This window comes from Aulostomus chinensis, chromosome 22 (assembly GCF_037954235.1).
Source record: "Aulostomus chinensis isolate RoL2024-O1b breed Wild chromosome 22, RoL_Achi_v1.0, whole genome shotgun sequence".
NCBI classification, from domain to species: domain Eukaryota; kingdom Metazoa; phylum Chordata; class Actinopteri; order Syngnathiformes; family Aulostomidae; genus Aulostomus; species Aulostomus chinensis.
Window position 1 is genome coordinate 9,823,171 of NC_141341.1, and position 19,805 is coordinate 9,842,975.

The 19,805-nt window shown below is 44.4% G+C and overlaps 1 protein-coding gene across 2 annotated transcripts; it reads left to right on the forward strand.

The window, feature by feature from the left end:
• Positions 1-289: 289 nt before the first annotated feature.
• On the forward strand, positions 290-13,658 carry efna1a (ephrin-A1a). 2 transcript variants are annotated; one of them, XM_086192819.1, is made up of 5 exons: positions 290-641; positions 10,967-11,262; positions 11,686-11,751; positions 11,870-11,965; positions 12,080-13,658. In XM_086192819.1, exons 1-5 carry the CDS (start codon positions 544-546, stop codon positions 12,205-12,207), a joined length of 684 nt encoding a protein of 227 aa, XP_086048945.1. In that variant the 5' UTR covers positions 290-543; the 3' UTR covers positions 12,208-13,658. The 2 variants fall into 2 exon arrangements, with proteins under 2 accessions (XP_086048945.1, XP_086048946.1); XM_086192820.1 differs by having other exon boundaries at positions 12,083-13,658.
• The last annotated feature ends 6,147 nt before the right edge of the window (positions 13,659-19,805 follow it).

Genomic DNA, 19,805 nt, shown 5'->3' on the forward strand with positions numbered 1-19,805 from the left:
GAAGATATCTGGATGCAGACACAAACGATGAATATAATCGTTCTAATAAATCTCTCTGAAGCAGATCATAGGCATCATTTGTGCTGGAAACAGGCTGGACTTGTATTATTAAGTGTACAGCATGTAAACACGAGCATAAGTAGAGTTTTACCCAGAGAGACCTGCGGAGCTCGGGCTCCCTCGGACAGCCCTCTGATTGGTCCCCTCTGTGCGGGGGGGGCGCGGCTTGCGGCTGTGGGCGTTTCACAAAATCAGGCACCACGCAGCTCAGTCTTTCATTCACTACGGATTTGTCTGCGGAACCTCATCCCTTTACTGGCGTTTATCTTCTGCGAACCTTGCTTTTCATTCTTCCAGCGCTACTTTTTTAAGTCCTAAATCTAAACGCGGATTGACGAACCTTTTCCGGTAAAGTTTCAGGTTGTTCTTGTTGTTTTTTTGTTTTTTGTTTTGGTTTTTATTTTGTTTTTTTGCACAACCTACCTGAGTTGTGTGTGTGCGTGTGTGTGTGTGTGTCCCTCTGCGCGCCTCCACTCTTCCACCATGGATTTGGTTTGGATTGTGGGCTTCGTTGTGAGCGTCTGCACCTGGTTCGCCTCAGCGGAGCGGCACAGCGTCTACTGGAACAGCACCAACCCAAAGTAAATATCTACTATCGCATTTGCTCTCCTCTTGAATCTGGAATCAGTGCATGTTACAAATCCTTTGGCATCTCAAACTTGTAGACAAATCATCCGCGCATCCGTACCAGGTCATGATCATCCACATTCAGGCGCGTCTGAACACTTGTAACTCATGCATATTCAACCAGGATGTTGTGATGAATTTGTGATGGCAGGCTGCTGTTGTCATGATAATGCTGGAGTCTCCCTCTATAACACCCCCCCCCCCCTTCTCCTTTTTTGTAATGGCTCGAGCCTGTTATTATGATGCTGTTTACCTGTAATACTTTGTCTAACCTGCTCAGATTTAATCCGGGTCGCAATATGTGCGCTTCTGCTGTAGGATTAGTTCGGTTCATCCGGGCCAATTTATCTTTCTGAACCTACAGTGAGACAGTTGGACAGCTCATACTTTGGAAGGGAGGAAAGCGGCTTTAAACTGGTACATTTGAGGGTTTCATGAAAAGAGTTAACTGAGCGATGAGTGGTTATCCTCTGTGTGGTTGTGCACAAATGTACTTTTTTTTTTGATCGAAGGAAACCTTGAAAACCATGTTGTCGACATCTTGAGATGAAACCCAGATACTTCTAGCTGTTGGTTTTGGGTTTTTGTTTTTTTTTTTGCATTGGTTGATCTGTCTCACAACCAAACATGGTGAATTATCTGTTGCAATATCCTCTCCATCTGACAGAGTTCCCTAACCTTAGCGGGGAGTGGGAGGTTGCTGTGTCTCCTAAATCAAGAGATATCACGTGGGGGTTTCAAGGCTGCCAGAGAGACATAAGGGTGTTCATATTTCAGGTGGTAAGTCGGGTAATAATGGTGTATGACAGAGACAGAGTAGGTAACTTGAGGCCTGCCCAGTAGGTCATGCTGTGGGAGAGAGATGGATTGCTAAGGGAGGAGAAATTGGAGCTCAAATTGTCAGGGTTAGGGGCCACTCAGCATAAGTGGGGGTCAATTAGAATTATGGTTGATGATGGCTGGGGTGAAATGGCTGGGGTCCGAGGAGGGTTCCATTTACACGCCACAGATGAACTTCTTTACACACACACACACACACACACACTTGGGTGGACGAACACAAACAGATTCTCCTAGCAGACAACCACTCAATCACAACAAGTGACACCATCCAAATCAATCAGCGTTGTGTTCACCCTCTCTCTCTCCCTTCCTATCTCTCTCTCTGTCTCTCTCTCTCTCTCTCTGGTGTACCAGCATGTGTCTCATCCTGGTCTCAAACACCCCAGATATTCAAATTTTCTCCCACAAGCTTCCACTGTTTCCTTCCTGATCTCCCCTGTGGTTGGAACTACATTAACTGTTCTCAGAAAGGCCATAATTACATCGGCAAAGCCTTTCACTGAAAATCTGAATGAAGTCCCAGATGGAAAGGCGTTTTGTTGAGTCCCCGCTGTATGCAGAACTACAGTGATCATTCCTGTATGGTAATCCGTCTCTTTGCACTTGCTATCCCCCCCCCCCCCCGATGACTGTGCTAAATCTCCGCCTTTGGCTACTCTTAATCCTGTATTCACAGAAAAAAACTGAGATGTTTCATTTGGAACTTTCATTATTTCCAGCAATCCGCGCTCCCCATGACCTGATAATGTGTTGACGTCCGCTGTTTCTCTCATGGATTTTTTTCCCCACCCCTCCAGCACCATTGGTCAGAAAGTTGTCATCAATCTCATCGATTTTGGATTGATCGCTTTGGTGCATGTGGTGCAGCCTCATTTCCTTTCTCTCTCTTGGTGTGTTTGTGAGGCAAAACACACACACACACACATACACACACACACACACATACATACATATACACACACACATATATATATGTATGTGTGTGTGTGTGTGTGTGTGTGTGTGTGTGTGTGTGTGTGTGTGTGTGCTTTGCCTCACAAACACACCAAGAGACTAAATACCAAGTGTGTATTTATTCACAGTTGTGTGTGAGTTTGTGTGTGTGCAGGTGCTAGGAACCTGCTGGCTTCCAAGGTTGCATCCAGCATCAATGACATCATTTCCCAACACCGTTTGTCCAACATGTGAATCCTTTTGTCCGATTAGGAACCACTTACTCACCAGCACAGGGTTCATTCCCAGAAAGAGGCTCACCAGTATACCCAGTCAGCTTGGGTCCCTGCATGCCGGAGTGTGTACGTGTCTTTGTGAAAGGAGTGTCTGAAGCCCTCACATCTACAACATTGCCAGATTTCAGTGACTCACCCACTCTCATACACATTAACTCAGTTGCACACACACACTGCTACATGTACACACACACGCCACACACACAGTTGTGATTGATGTTAACATCGTCCCCAGAGCCCTCTGGACTCTACAACTCCAACGTGAAGCAATAATCTGCTCATTCACTGCTTCATTCTCACCCCCCCCCCCCCCCCACTTTTCCCTGCTGACAGAGCACGAGTAGACCACCGACACCCCCCTCCTCCTCCTCCTCTGCTTTGTACCTGTCTCTCCTTCGCTCCAGCACCTCCCTCCCCCTCGTCTTGGCCAGGTTCCCTTCTTTTTTTCAACTCGGCTCTGTTAACTGTTTCATGGCTCGCTCGCTCAAACACACACTCACACATCTGATTCACTTTAACATCACCACCTTTTCTGTTGTAATCACACATTCCTTATTTCATCTGTGGTGACGTTTTTGTCTTTAATGAGCTCAGTTAATTTGAGGAAAGCTGCAAATTAATGCTACAGGTTTCATTTTTTCGACTGCTGGCAATGTGGTTAAATTCATTTAACTGCTTTTTTTGAGCCGTGTTGGCTCACATAAAGGAGTTAGTTAAGGTATGTTTCACCCACATGGAGGATTTTCTTGGCGTTTATCCACTCAATATGGACGTTTTTGTGAGGCTTCCCATACAAATTGGGGAATGGTCTTCACGGTGAGCAACAGAAAGAGAATAGTAACTGGTGTGACTGATTGGGGGTCAGAGTTCACTATGTGATGAAGTGGCTCGGCCTCTATCAATCTGTCAGTCATTCTGTCACGGCGGTGGTCCCTGAATACTGGCTGCCACTCAGACCAGCCCCTCTTTGCACGGCCGTGGCCCTGCCTCTGGGAAAGTCTCATTCTTCCCCTTCCTGTCTTTGGGTCCCCTTCGCTCCTTCACCAGCTTTTATCTCAACTTTACAAGCTGCCCCTTTTCAGTCTATTATTTCCTTACCTCCAACTCAGACTCTCTGAGAAAAGGAAGGAGGAAAGCATTCTAAGAGGTGTGGAATTTTTTCATCGTTCTTGGCACCCATGGCGATCAGTCACAAGGCACTTTGCCCTTTCCTTCATGCTTTCTTTCCAACTCAGCTCTCCTTCTTTCTGCTTCCTTCCTCTACCTCCCTCTGAAAAGCCACTCTAGTCTTCCCAGCAAACCTGCTTCTACTATTTTCTCGTCTTCTCAGTCTTTTCACTTGTCTGTCCGTGTATTCTTCTACCATCTCGAGTGTCCTGTCGAAGTTGTAGAGCCAGTCTGGGAACTCCGGCCATGAAAGGACAGGAATTAGATGTCGAAACAAAGGTGTATGTGAAGCTTTAGTTGTGTGTGTGTGTGTGTGTGTGTGTGTGCGCGCGCACCCTCAATGCCTGTGTGCATGCGCACGTTCGAGATAAAAGATAAGATTGTGTGTGCACATCAGCGGGTGTGATTGGGAGGAAGCAATAGCTCAGGGATTTCTGTGATTTCCAAGTAATCTGACCCAAACTACTTTCCTCAAAAAACATCCAGGTTTCCTACTTCCCCTACCCATCTGGTTTTCGCTCAAAACCCACTGCCCCCTCGCAACCACCTCTTCAGTAAACTCCTAAGACTATCCCTGTCTTTCTCCTGCACCGTCTGCCCCTCTCCCCTCCCACCACCCTTAATCTGTCTTTCCAATCTGTCTGATGAACTCAATCTGGGGGAAATACTCCAAGAGATTGTCAGATACTAATCGCCTCTTATAGGCTCCATGGTTATTAAAGCGCGTTGACATTTGCCATCCTTACTGTCTATAAGAATGACTTTGATGATCAAACAGGTGAGAGCTCACATTTTTCCTTAAAGCTGATTTACTGTCATTTTCCCACTTGTTGCAGTGTCAGAAACAGGCAGGCCTGGTTTATTGACTGCACCAGATAGTGAATCAGGCCAAAGGTTTTAACTTCCCGCGGGCATGCTGTCAGCAAAGTCTGCACGCTGTCTGCTGTGTGTTTCACTATGAAGTGCTGCACTTCCTGGCTACATCTTTTCCCGGGAAAACTGCGTATCCTGTCTGGACAGTAAACAATACAGTTCTCACACATTGAATGCACACACAAGACCATAAAAGTCTGATTTCCCAGGCTTGTATGAGAACTTGTTTTCACTCTGAGCGTAAGTAGATCAGCGGCGATAAATTGATTTGTGATGAATGCGGGACCACGAGGATGATTTGGGATCTACCTTCCCCTGCTGTCCTGCTGTCAAATCTGTCTCTATTAGGGATTCTCCCTCTGATCACCCATCAGCAGCTCTTCTCTGCCCCTAGCCCATCCTCTTTGTCTGCTCCTTATCGAAGCAGCAGACTTCCCCTGCTCCTTCCCACTCTGCTCCTCCTCTATAAACCCTCGACAACTGTCCTGTCCCGACTCTACTTGTAAACAGATTATGGTGCCAGTATGAGTGGCGCTTGAGTTTTTTTTCACGGCGTGTGTGAGGGAGAATGGGTGTGGGTGTCTTCCAGACTTGTTTGTCAAATCTTCAGTGCACCGAGAATGTTTGAATGAGAACAAATTAGCCGGCAAGGGTCTGATAATATCTCTGAAAAAGAACCAGAGGGCTTTTTTGGTTGTGTAAATAAGAGTCATTGTTCAGACTTTTCTAGCTTTATTTGTCGGCTGAATTTAGTGAGCAAACTTGTCCCAAGGTATATATGGCTACCCTCTAGAGGTACACTGGCTTATTACCATTATTACTACCAGGTGTGTAGGCAGGAGTAGCTACTGCTATATTTAAAAGTCAATTTAATAACTTTGGCCTGTGCTTGCCTATTGTAAATTACCCGTGGAATTCATTAAGCTACAAGACCAGGCTGTGTTTGTCAGAAACAACAGTGAGCAAGTCTTATCTTGTGGAAATCAATTCCGCAAAATTGATTTTCTTGTACAGACATTTGCCTCCTGAGCAATGTGATGTCAATGGTGACCTTTTTGTTCTGGCCCTCATAAGATACAAATGGCTCTGGGGACAGTGTGAGACAGTTGGAAAGAGCATATGTATTCATCTAAGCCTCCTTAGTTCAGTGGATTCAGCCAATTATTTCTCCGCTGGACTTAAAGCTTTGTAGCTTTACTTGGTGACCAAAGAAGCTCGGCTATTTCAGCCCGAAACGTCAGCGGAATGACCAATGATCTGACCGCACAAAGGTTGAATGGCAGACAGAGAACACTTATTGGGATGGATAACAAAAAGCCACACAAAGAATGACGGCTGGAATATTATGTTAATAAGGGGGAAGTCAAAGGAGTTGGAGCATATTTGTTTCCATGGTAACCAGACATACCCACGCTGCATTGTGCTGGGCTCTGCAATCGGTGGGTCAGAAAGTTACATATTTGGAATACCAGCGTGAGAGATTGTGATTGGTTCAGCAAGTCTAGCGGGGGAGGGGCGGAGTTGACATGAGGATCTGGTTTGCTTATTGAGTGATGAAAGGAGGACAGCGAGTGGGAGGGGAAGGCTGACATTGATTGATGAATAGATGAAACAAAGTTTGAGCCGCAACGTTAAACAGTCTCCCTAACTGTGCTCACAATACGCCTCAGACATCTCTTATCCACCATTGGGGCAGAGATGCAACCTGGAAGGAATTGGTTTTTTTTTTTTATTATTATTTTGTTAACGCTGCTCACTTTCCCCTCTGAACACACGCATGTCCATAATCAGTGTGTTTCTGTTTGAACTCCAAATCTTCAATGTAAAGGAGTAATACCCCTGCTCTGTTTGAGGACAATAGGGGGAGGAAAAAAAGCTCCACCCTGCTTGTCTCACCCCTTACGCAGCCCTCGGCCCCTGTTTCGGGCCTCACTGTCCACTCTAAGCCCCTGTATTAAGCAGGGTCTGGTGCTGATGAATGGACCCGAGCTCAGCCTCTGCTCCACCCAGTAATCCAGGCTAGGACCAGCCGATTAGGTGGTCCCCTAACATTCCGGTTCACTCATCCGCGACATAGAACAGTCACCTTTCATGTCATATTAGTAGCGTGTGTAAAATCCGAGACAAAAACCATTTTTACGTGCCCGATGTCCTTGAGTGAGCCTCTGAGATGCAGTGCATGGAATCGATCATTGAGTCTGTCTATAGGCATTCAAATTCACAAAGCTAACTCTCGGTGACTGTCCGTGTATAAAATTCTCCACTGCTGACTTGGCGATAGTCCGACCTTTGATCCACACTGTGGCCTCTTTGCCTCAGAGGTCCAGCATTCCACAGGGCGAAAGAGAGCAGAGATGAGAGGGTGATGGATGGATGAAAGGAGGGGGTAGAGGTGAAGAAGAAAGCAAAATGCTGGCCAGAGAGATTAAAGAAGAGAGATTAGACTCCTGCTCCTGAAGAGGCTCTGATAAATCAGGAATTCCTTCTCGGGAGAGGCGTAACAGAAGCCTCGCGGTTTATTTTTCACAAGACTGCGCGCACACACTCGACATTCCCCCGCTACTATCACTGCTGTTCATCATTGGCATTTATTATCCACCCTATCATGATAGAAACATACTCCCAGATTCCTCCGAGCTGCAACGCACACGTACTCAGACACAAACAATAACACAGTGAAATGTCTCAGGCTTAGACAGACATACGTGCCATAGCTCCACAAATGACTGCCTAATTAGAGAAGCTCATCGTCAGCCCATCATCAAGTCCCACTCACTGGCTGTACCTGTGTGTGTATAAACATACACACACACACACACACAGTTACAGTCGAGCTCTAGTTGTTGCCAACAATTTAATTGGACTACTGTTGTTGTCTCACTATACAGGAACCAAGGAAGAATGGATTGTTTATCAAATGTACGTCTGAGTCCATAGCGGTAGGCGGTGGTGTGCCTCCTTACAGTCGGTTGAAGTTTCACCTTTTCCAGATTCCCTGTCTAACTAAAATTCAAAGTCTGTCAAAGGAAAAAGAGCAACTAGAGAACTCCAAGGTGTAGGTTTCTCCTCGTCTCTCCAGAAGTGTTTTCACCTGTCAGGATGATACCTCTTTTGACTGTGTGCTGTTCAACCTCCGTCCGTCATCACCTTCTTGACTACGGAAAAACATCTTTTTCAGATACAGATCCTTAATATTGCAAATCACAGGGCAATTGCAATATCTGAATCTGATATCTGATATCTAACAACGACGTGTTTTCAAAGTCCCACAGCCCTACTTTGCAGGTTAAATAGTGCAGCGGATCCCTCGAGGAACATATGCAAACCCCCCAATTTAGGGTGGACTGACATGTATCAAGAGTGATTTCTGTCAGATTAACACAGAGTGAGCATCCTGGGATAGACGATGGGGGGGGGGTGTTGAATTAAACTGTCTGGGAGAGGAAAATCAAAGGTGAAGACAGAGAGGAAGAGGATTCTGTCTGCAAAACTGAAGGTGGCATGATTTGATTTTGTTAGCCAAACCATTTCACACACAAACACACGCACACACACCCAAGCTCTCTTTGAAGTGCGTTACTCCGATCAGTTAATTAGGCTGATGATGTGGAACGTTTCAATAGCGAGGTGTTAGAGGGGAACAAAAGGCAGCTGGATAATTAAATGTATTTGCCATTAATAAAAGGGGCTAGCCCAGCCAGCCAGCCTCGGTGGGTGTGTATTCAGCCTCTGTTCTCTCTGCTGAGAGAGGCACTCCATCGGTGCTGTGAATAGAGACACTGTATGGAACACTAGCATTGATAGAGCAACAGTAGCACTCACAGAAACTCTCACTGAGGCAAACTTCAAAAGCCATTCCCAACACAAGCCCTTTGACCCCCCCCCACCGCCTACGCTTTTCATGCCCTCTGTCCACCCCCCCAAAAACTCTCAGCCTAAAGGGGCTGGGAAGTCAGGAGCAGGAGGGCATAATTACCCCCCTCTAGGGCAACTTTAATGCCTCTTTTTGTGTTTTTAATTGCACCCCCCTTCGACCCCCTTTTGATGAACACATTGAGACCATACCACATCCAGTTTGTAATCAGGGCTCAGGGTGAGGGAGGGACTGGGTGCGTGGGGTTTGTTTGTGTGTGTTTCCAGTATTTGGCGGGGGATGATAACTCAGTCAGGCAAAAGCAGACAACAGTGTTTGTTCAATAGTGTTATCGATTCGACTGGAATTGAAAGTGGCAGGGGTAAAAACACTTTACCGCCAGTCTGGTAAACAGAGCGTGGCAGGCAAACTGCAGATAAGCAGTAAGCTGTCTGGACCGTGGCAAAATGATAATTATTGCTCTCTCTCCCTCAAAGTTTGCTGGCGCTCACTATTATCAGCACAGTCAGTACAGAAGATTCATCAAGACACTAAAAAGGTGCTTGTTTTCTAACTGGTCTGCCTCGCTTTTGTAATGGTGGCCTACTAATCTGATCATCAGTATTGAGGGAATGCAGTCAGGCAGTGAGGGTAAAGGATAGGTGGAGGAGGGGGTCCGGGGGGAGCGTAAGTCAGGCCCTAGATTTTGGAGCCACGGCGTCTGTCCATTTTTTTTTTTTTTTAACTAAATGGGTGCTGGGGGGAACCCGACAACAAACAAACACAGCAGCTAACGAGCAGCAGGGGCCTGTGCACTTCAATCGTCTGTCATGCATCTGGACCTTGTCACACAAACACAAATGCTGGCTGTTACTTTTGAGGGTGTTTTTATGAGAACTCTCAAAGAAAAATTGACTCGAGGGAAACAAGGTTTTAGCTGCGAGGTTAAGGTGTCAGTAAGCATCCCGGAGACGGCTGAAACTCCTTAAGATCTTTAGATCTGATTAAATAGCTGCCAGTAACTTAACTCTCGCTGGCTGACTACCTCCTTCCCACACTGTTGAAAGCCTGACTAACTGTGAATGTATTAATTGCAAAAGCAACAAACCTTATATTAGACACACATTCTCAGAGTGTGTTATGAAAATATATATCTGTCAAATTTCAAATATCCTCAGGGAACTGCTGGTGATCCAGTACAGTGGGAGATGGTAAACTAATATGCGTGTGTGTGTGAGTGTGTGTGTGTGTGTGTGTAAGAAGGTTTGTGGGTACAAACAGTAGGTAGCTCCTGCTTCAGGTTGTTGATAGATGGGATTTACGGGGACATGTGTGTGTTTCCAGCTCCAGCTCCATGCTGTTGGTGATAGATGGCTTTGGCGGTGAGGACAGCAGGAGCTGTGAGGTGCTGCTGGATCAGTGGCTGGGTCGGGGTGGGGGGGGGGGCAAGGTTGAAATACCTTTTGGTGACAATTCAGCTGAGGTCAACTCATATCACAGCAAGAGAATACATGTAAAGCCATTTGACTTGTATATGTGTGAATATACAAAGTAATTTAATAATTTAATTTAATAAGTGATAAAAAGTTTTAAGTGACTGCTCTTTGACCCATGTCCAAGAAGACAGGGAGGACTAGTTTACTTAAGGCTATCATAAAGTGGGTGGAGGAGTGAAGGGAGGGATGCAGGGAGGAGACCCCAGGAGACAGACAGTCTGACTGTCTCTACTCTCCCTCTGTATTTGTAATGAGAGGGAGACAGTTCCACGCTGGTGTTGTGTTTGTCAGTCTGCTTCTAATGAAGGGGTTAAAACATATGTCTTACTTCTACCCCAGTAAACCTGGGTTTCTGCCTCCCTAGCAGCGTGCAGCCCTGCAAATGTCAATACTCATCTCCTGTCTTGACGAGCTAACTGACTGCTAATGTTTCTCTGTAAACAACTTTCAACTCCAGGGGGACATGCTATCAATGTAAACTCAGCGCTAACTCTCCAGCAGCAGCAGCAGCCTCACATTCATCCATATTTATGTGCTTGTTCTCTGCAGATCACTCTTTTCCTTATTGTGTTTTTCCTCTTCATTCCACTCCGACTCACACACACACACACACACACACACACACACTCTCTCTTCCTCTCTATCTCTCACTCCCAGGTCGCTCAGTCTTACCTCTGATTTCCCTGTTGTACGCTGGCGTGCAGCCGATCAATATATAATCACAGGTTTTGAGGCTTATATTTATTACCGCTCCGATGCTATAACCATGGTTATCAGTCTCCTGCCACTAAGCGTCCTCCTCTGCCCCCTCCCTGCAGGTTTGTGTGGGATGACTACGCTGTGGAGGTGAAGCTTAATGACTACCTGGACATCGTGTGCCCCCATTACCCTCAGGGTGAGGTGCCCTTGCTGGATGCGGAGCGGTATGTGCTCTACATGGTGGAACGCGAGGACTATGAATCCTGCAAGCCGCAGTCTTACGACCAGATGCGGTGGGAGTGCGGCCATCCGTTTGCACCTCACGCCCCTGAGAAGTTCTCTGAAAAGTTTCAGCGTTTTACTCCATTTACTCTGGGAAAGGAGTTTCGCCAAGGAGAAAGCTACTATTATATCTGTAAGTGTCACTACAGCTTTCCCTCAGATTTTGTCAGTGTGTTTGCCAGAAAATATTTGAAATCATACTACCTAGAAGAAGAAAATCCTGCAGTGTTATTTAGTGATATGCTAGAGTTTGATAGCAAGTTCTTTGGACCTTGAAATGAACATGTCTGCTAGAGTGGAACCACAAAGCCCAAGCAATGTTGTCACCCTGACCATAGCTGTAATTAGATAAACGGCAGGACAAGACACTCTTCACCCGGTCACAGATGGCTTCCTAAAGCTTTGTCCCGGTGTCTGTTGTCTGTCGGCCAAGAGTTAGTGTGTATGTTTGTGTATGAGTGTGTGCATGCATGAAGTTGGATTAAGGGGCCAGAGGAGGATAAGTGCATTAGTTAAGATGTTAATGCATGTGTTGTCTCTGCCCTCCTCCCTGTAGCTAAACCTTTACACCACCACGGACAGGAGTGCCTCAGGCTCAGGGTGGACGTCGTGGCTGCTGATGGTGAGTCCCGCTACCTTCCTCGCTCCAAAGAGAACATCCCAATCACTTAATAACAGGCGTCTTCGACTATTGTAAGACAGGAACAGAATAATTGATGGCATTCTTCTTTCCTCTTCAGGCTCTCAAGAGGCCAGAGTAGCAAAAGGAGGCACAGGTGAGGCTGGGGTTGGAGCCGGAGGTGGAGTTCACAACCCGTCCAACAGACTGCCTGCAGGTATGCTGACCAACCCCGTGACCTAAATTCCTAACTATCCAGGTAGCGTCAGGATATCGTGGGGTGTGAATATGCGGTACTAATGTGTCCTTTTTTTTATCTCCCATCTTCAAGCAGATGATCCAGTCGTAAGACTGCCAGAAGTCCAGAAGAGCGTACGGACAAACTCTGCAGCGGCGGCGACATCCCTCTCAGTCCTCTCATTGCTGGTCCCTTTCTCACTACTGCTCTTGGTGCACTGAGAGGACATGAAAGAACTGCTGTTGGCAGACCTTTTTTCAGGGACTACAATGAAGACAGTCTGTGGGGATGAAACCACTGACTCAAAAAGACAGTTTTCCATGCCCGGTGCTGGTCACAGGGAGAGACTTTTGAAGCTTGTAAAGTACAGATGGACTCACTTGCACTTAATGTGCTGAGTATGCTGAACTTTTATTTTTCAAAAGGGGACAGTGTTTCTTAAAAAAATTGGATCAAGCTGTCCTTGATTTGTTTTGTTTTTTTGTTTTTTTTGGAAGGGGGTTCTCCTTAAAAACATGCTTGGACAATAACCCCACAAGAGAAGATGAAGAGGAAGAACAATCAAGAACAAAGAGACCACGCCTGTTTGAATTATATAAATATAAGTGGACTAAATCTGCATTTTAAAAGTAATCTCCTTAACTTTTGAGCCAAAGATCAGTCATCTCTCCAACTTGTACACTATTCCACCCTTGACTATCGTGTACTATTTGTTGTATTGTATGGTATTGTAATGATATTGAGTGATTACTTTCTCAAATGTAGCATTGACTGACATGGAGGCTGTTCTCATGACAACCATTCCTTTGAAAACACGACCATGTGCTTAAATACTGTAGCACTACACTGCACAGTATAGACACATACACTCCGCAACAGTGTTACACGCACAGCACACACACACGCACGCAAACACACACACACACACACACGAAAAAACACATATGTACATTCTGTGAAGATAATTTATAACATTTGCAGCTGAGACATTTTTACTGTATATACCATGTGTGCACCAAATGAAATGTTTACCGTTTGTAATGGAGGGAGATTTTGTGGAGTTTGAGTGAATGGAGAATATGTGTGTGAGGGAGTGCGTGCGAACCAGCTGGCGATCAATCGAGAGAGTGATAAGACAAAATGTAATTCTGCCAAAAGCAAACACTGAGATGTTGTGTGTATCCTGGAGAGGCTGGCCCTCTCTGTTTGTTGGAACTCGCCCCTGTTTTGGTTTAACTGTCCAACATGAAAGAGTTGGTATCAAATCCAGGACTCGGCCGTGTGTATCATGGTGCTTTCTTCCATGTGTCCAACCACCGTGCATCCACAAGAGTATTCTTCTGAAGTGAATGAATCAGCTATTTAGAATAATTATCACCATTTTGGATTATTCACAACAGACAAGACACGGCATTGAACCGAGTTGCCAAGCACATCTTCACCTGACAGGCTGGCTTGAACCGCAAGACACAACAGTGACCACTGAAGTCAGTCCTTTTTTTTTTTTTTTTGTATTTTGTATCTGAATCCTTGTTTCCTAATTTTGTACATGTGTAAGTAAGAGACGTGTATAATATGTATATATATAAATATATAGAAGATTATATAAAAGACCTGTTTGATAAATATGATAAATGTGAAAATTTCATGTGAAATAAAAAAAAAAGATATTTTTGGAAAACCAGAACAGTTACCTTGTGATTTATTAAAGAGTGTTCTGATGTTTTTTTTTTTTTTTTTTTTTCAATGAAACAGGATTGAAAGGTGGGCGATGACATTAGGAGGAATTTGATTGAGCGCTGAAAAGTGGGCGTATCCGTAAATTAGATGAGGCCTCAATAGTATTCTCTGTCTGGGGTGGAGAGAGAGAGACAAAGCTCATGTGGTGATGCTAATTGTTCTTAACCTGGAGGAATCACATATCCTTCTGTCATCAGCGTCAATAAATCCCAGCCAGCAAGCTGGAAACCATTTGATTTTGGGTAAAGAATCCAGAGTTTAAGGTGGGTACCACCCAAAGACACAGACGTACTAATTTTTTTACCATACTCGCGAATATAGCTTAGCTGGTAGACATACATGCTGCCAAAAGTTGCTGAATGATTGACAGGTAGATGTCATATTGGCTGACATTGTTTGGTAGATTCTCATGCAAGCATGTGACGGAAGGTTAGACTGACCCCTTGTTAGACTGACCCCTGTGCGAGGACCCCAGAGTTGGACTTAGCAGTTCTCTGGAGAGGTGTCCAGACTACCTGGCCTTGAACCCCATGACAGACGAGGAGCTTCTCACAACTGCTTTCATCTCCTGTGTCACTTTGTTTTCAAGAGGGAGAACTGATTGGATTATGATAATCACACAAAGAAATTGATTCGTTGGCAATTTTTAGCATCTATTATTGAAAAGGTGACCTGAAAGGCTTAGAATTCAATTTTCATTTTTTTTTTCGGCTTGAAACTATCTAACCCTTAAAAAAAACAACAAGAAATAAAGACCTATTGTTTCCCAGCATTATTCTAAAGGGAAGATCACCTGTTTCCCCTTGAAAATAAGGTGATTTGGGTGTTTGAAACACATAACAGAAACCCAAACCCAGACTCCTCTTGATTACACTTGAAAAATGTGCGCAGGGGAGCGAATATCATAGATAATGGCTCACACACTCCAGTGTGACAGGAGTTAAGGCGAGGCTCCAATTGGCTGTATTGAGAAAACACTGGCAAGATGAAGGGGGGAAAAAAAACACACCAGTGTATCGTTACCGTGAGGGTTGCCTTTTGGCACAGAAAGGTGTGATCCTGTCAACCTCATGAGCCCTCCACCCTGTGCTACAACACACACACACACACACACACACACACACACACACACACACACACACACACACACACACACACACCTCTCCTCTTTCCTCCAGCCATGATCCTTTGCTTGTCTGCAAGTTGCATGACAAGCCATTGTTCTCATCTCTCCTTGTCTCTCCCCTCCCAGGGGAGCTTTACAGCCGTGACAGTAAAAGCAGCTGTAGCACCAAACACTGGTGCCACTGCCTTACAACTCCCCAATGTTTTCAAAGGGATGGCCATAAATTTAGGCAGGCGGACAGGCCTCTTAACTGGCTGACCCCTAGAAGTGGCTCCTCTGAGTAGAATCTTATCAAGGGGAGACAATTCTTCGTATTTATTTGCTCGTTCAGCATACGAGCAACTGTGAACTGCAAGTGTGAAAGCTTTTCTGAAGCAGTTAAATGTTGAAGGCAGTCCAGAGATAACCAGACTAAACATTAAAAGCAAGAACATTCTAAGGACAATGTCTTTACTAGTTTTGCAGGAGAAAAAACTAGAAGCTAAAGTGTGTGTGTGTGTGTGTGTGTTTGTGCGTGCGTGCGTGTGTGTGTGCATGTGCGCACGCGTGATTTTAACACCTACATTCAAAGAACTGATACAATATATTGCAAGATAGTAGCAAAGACAGCATGAATGGAAAATCTTTGCCTGTTGTGAACATGATCAATGTTGGACAATGACTCAGCAGAACATTTACTGCACAGCGTGTGTGTGAAAAACTAGTTTGTGCCTTTCGTGTAATAAAACAAAATAACCGCCAACATTTTTGAAGCCAAGATGACTCCTGATGTATTTTCAGAATCCTCAAAGAAATATTGAACCATCTTGACAAAAAAAGAATATTATTTTCTACCGCGAAACAAAAAAAAAAGTCAGAGTTTCAGGGGAAAAACATCATTTTGGTCACTAGAAGCAAAAATGAAAGCATTATGTTGAGCGTTTTTAGAAAGTCATCTGCCAAAACTTACAGTAAAGATGTCTTGAAGTAAGGTTATATTATCTTAATAAAGACCGTATTAGAGAAATGATTCTGTCTCATATGGACTGTTTTCCCAAATGGAAATTTTACTCAGCAATAAATTGTTTTTAGCATTGCAACCTCTTTCCTTTATTTGCACTCTTAGGAAACAGTTGCAACCAAGGAAATTGGTTACTTTTTTTTTTTTTAATCCAACAGTCAGAAAGTGTTAAAAAGCTAAAGGCGCAGATCTCCACAAATATTAATAACTATGTCCCCAACTATGAATCTTGTTATTTGCTGTAACAGCAACAAATAAATATTAATCAATCCCCTGTAGAGCAAAAACGTATTATCTATTTTCGCACATTCGCATATGCACCATCACTATTCTGAAAGTCAGAACAGATGAGAAGTAATTCGCTATGTGTCACTTAACTTCTTATGTAGGCAGCATGTTTGTGAAACTTTCTGTCCCGTCTCTGTTGCTCAGTGTGTTGCCGTTGATGACCTCGGCAGAATCTACCGCCGTTTGTCTGGAGGCAACATAACTGAACGTTTGTTTTCGGACTCTAACACATCTGAGTCTCCCAGTTCATACAGCGGCATTTTGAGACTACAAGAAAAAAATGACCTGATGTCTTTTTTTTTTAATTCCCTGCAATGTCTCAGTTAACTGTGACCCAGCAGACAGGCACGTGCGTGCGCGCACGCACACACACACACACACACAAATTAAGAAACAATATCACATTGGCTAAATTAGTCTGGTGCTTTCAAGTCCTTTGTGTGTGTTGCTTTGTGATGGTTTTTCTAAAGGCTGCAGCTCTCTGTGCTTAATGTGTGATTGTGGCTGCTCTCTGAAATGATCTTGGTCACATCTGTGTTTTCTGCTTTGTTGTTAAATTGGCAGTTATTTCATTTCTGTAGTCTTCTGTATTTTTTTGCACTTGCTGCAGTGTCCACACACACACACACACACACACACACACACACACACGTGCACATTTAACAGGTGGGGATGACTTCATGTTTTTCAGAAGTTCGGGGGGGGACCTGTCCCATCTGTCGTCTGCAGGATCTGGATCCAGGAGAAAGTGTTGTTTAAAGACTTTTTATGGTTTTTCAGTCAAACTAAAGCCTCAACTACTGACTCAAATGTGATGGCAACACATGAGAGCGCCACGCTGGGATTACAATAAATCAAACTAATGTTAGTGTTTAACCGAGGGGGGCCACCAGTGTGTGATTCTATAAAACTGGGAGGAGGCCATGAGACCTATGAAAAAAGATCCACACTTCAGAGTCCAGCTGAGCCGTCTCTGGATCTCTAGCCTCTGTACCAGCGAGAGCTGTGATGACCATCCTGCTAGTGTGTGTTAACCTCCCAAGCAGAGCGACGGCTATCTGCTTTACAGGGCCGTCGGGAGGTTACCTAATGTTATTGTAGCTATTTGTAGCATTTATAAGCTTCCACGGTGCCCTGGGATAGGAACCCGGTGTCCCGTAAGTATGAAAGCAGCTGTTTATAAGCAGCAAATGAACAATAGGCTGACCCATGAGTGACTTTTAGCCTCGTTCACATGATTTTTGAGCAGTGATAACAAAGTACATGTTCAGATTAAATGTCATTTTAATGTAGCAGCATGTTTGGAAGCTTCTTTATTCCCTCTTCTGCTTCGCAGCTTGTAAAAGCTTTACATGACAGCAGGGTCAGGCGGGATGATGGGAAGGAAACAACTTGGCTTCGATGAACAAGTAGGGATGTCTGAGCCAATCAGGGCACAATTTGGTCCCCTGCCATTGCTGGCGGTCGGGGTGTGGTCTGCTCTTCCCTGGAAAAAAGAAAAAAGTAATTCACGGTCATCACTGCTGCTAAGGTCATCTGTCTTGTTCCAGCTTTGGTTTTCTGTCAGTGTCACTTAGTCACTCGTTCCTTTTTTAATCTCACATCCACGCTTCTTCTGTTCTGTCCCTTCAACTGATTCCCTCTCTCCATATCTGTCAAACTGATCAAATCTGCATCTCTTTCAGCTCAGGGCCTCGATTACTAACTCCATCTTTCTTTCTGTCCGTCTCTAGATGGGTTTGAGGTTTTGCTGTGAAATATGTGTGTGTGGGAACAAAAAAAAAGTCTTTTCTGTGCAGAAAAATGATAACCTATCATTTTTCAGGCTTGGTTCTCAGCCTGTCGAGATGGATTTGCTTCCAGCAGTGTCACTGAGTGTCTCTAGAAATGCTTTTTTATAGTGTCTCAAGGTCTCGGTGGGGCCATGCTGCGGGCACAACCCCAAGACTGTCCTCCTCACTTTCTTCAGCCCCATTAGCTTTTCCTTCACTGTCGAGCCTCCTCCTCTCACAATTTATCTGATGTCTCTCACCTCTCGTCTTCAGAGCAGAAGGTGAAAAACATTCGGTGCATGTTTGTCATCTCGGTCAGCCTCTCTGTCTAAACCCTGTCTTGCCAAAACCAGACAGAGCAATTATAAAATGCCAGTAAGTAGGTTCACATACCCCAAAACCCCCCAGAAAAGAAAAAGAAAAAATGGAGCAAAAGAAAAAAGGGATGTGAAAGATACCATTTATCCATTCTATATCAAGGATCTTCCATGAGTTTCGCACGGACGGGTTTACAGGTCACAAGAGCGAACTGACAACAAGTCATAGCAAAGATAATGAGAAGAATCAACCGAATCTCTACTTTGGAGTTTGGTTACAGCTTCCTGCTCAATGTGGCCTGTTAAAATGAACGATACGAGGAATGCAAAACAGCACGGCACCTTCTGACCGCTTTCAAAATAACATCAAAATAAAACTAAATTCACACGAAATAACAGATAACATGCTGTCCAGTTCAGTTTAGGCTCATTCACACACAAAATCTGTTCAAATGTAAGCACAGCGACATAAGACAGAAGTTAATGTAGATATATGGGAAATGGGACACCCAGATAAGCTACCTGAGAGCTTCAAAATAGGGGCCCAGTGCATATTTCAGTAATATTTACAGCCTAAAAGCTACGTAAGACGAACGTACAACATCACCATAACAATCAATCAAATGTGCATTAATCAGTGTAGTAAACTGGATTTAAAAGATTAACGATTAGTAGAATTAGACTTTTTCGTGTATGGATGGTGTCTGTGTTTATGAGCCCTGTAGCACCAGACCTAATTTCAATGTTGTGGTGATGTTGTAGCATCGCCCGTAGCTCAGCTCAGATGTGGTATCCTGCCTCCGGCGCTTGTCCTGAGGAAGAATGAGCATCACCGACGTGATCTAGAAGAGTTTGAAACGCACCATTATAGCACAATCTCAGATGTAAGCATTTCTTTCAAATGCCTGCTGAATTTCTACATTTGCTTCTGTGACTGATGAAAGCAGACCTCAGCGCCTGTTCAGAGAAGATATTTCCTCTAGCTCAATTTGTGTTGAGAACTTCGCAAAAGCATTTAAGAGGATTTATGTTTGAAGTGTTAAAAGCTCTGATTTTTGCATTAGATGTGCTGAAGTTATGTTTTATGGATGTGTAATGAGCAGGATGGTATCTGACCTGGTTCTATATGTGCTCTTTTGCTGTCATTATGTAATTATTCCTTTTTTTCGCTGTATATGTATCATTTTATAAGCCCGTGTGGGCTTCCAAATACCATGCGGCCCTTTATATCTCTCCCTTTCGCCCAAGTAGTTTCACTCATTACATAATTTATATGTCACACAAGCATCTGTAAATATGTGAGTTGCAGAACTTTGATATTCACGCTGAAATATGTAGAACTGCTCTCTCTCTCTCTCTTTCTCTCTCTCTCTTTCTCTCTCTCTCTCTCTCTCTCTCTCAATGGCACACGGATGTGAAGTTGTGATGCGGTTCGATGTGATTTAGATGCTGTTCACAAAACTTTCACCTTTTGAACTAAATTCAAGTTTAGCTTACAAGGCCACATACAATAAGATGTCCTTGGACGTCTAATTAGCAGAAAATCGCTCAGTGGGAGGAAACAGTCCAGCTACAG

Coding starts and splice junctions, on each gene's coding strand:
- efna1a (XM_086192819.1), top strand. CDS start 544: ATGGATTTGGTTTGGATTGTGGGCTTCGTTGTGAGCGTCTGCACCTGG. Junction 642..10,966: donor TGGAACAGCACCAACCCAAA/GTAAATATCTAC, acceptor CCCTCCCTGCAG/GTTTGTGTGGGATGACTACG. Junction 11,966..12,079: donor GTCCAACAGACTGCCTGCAG/GTATGCTGACCA, acceptor CCCATCTTCAAG/CAGATGATCCAGTCGTAAGA.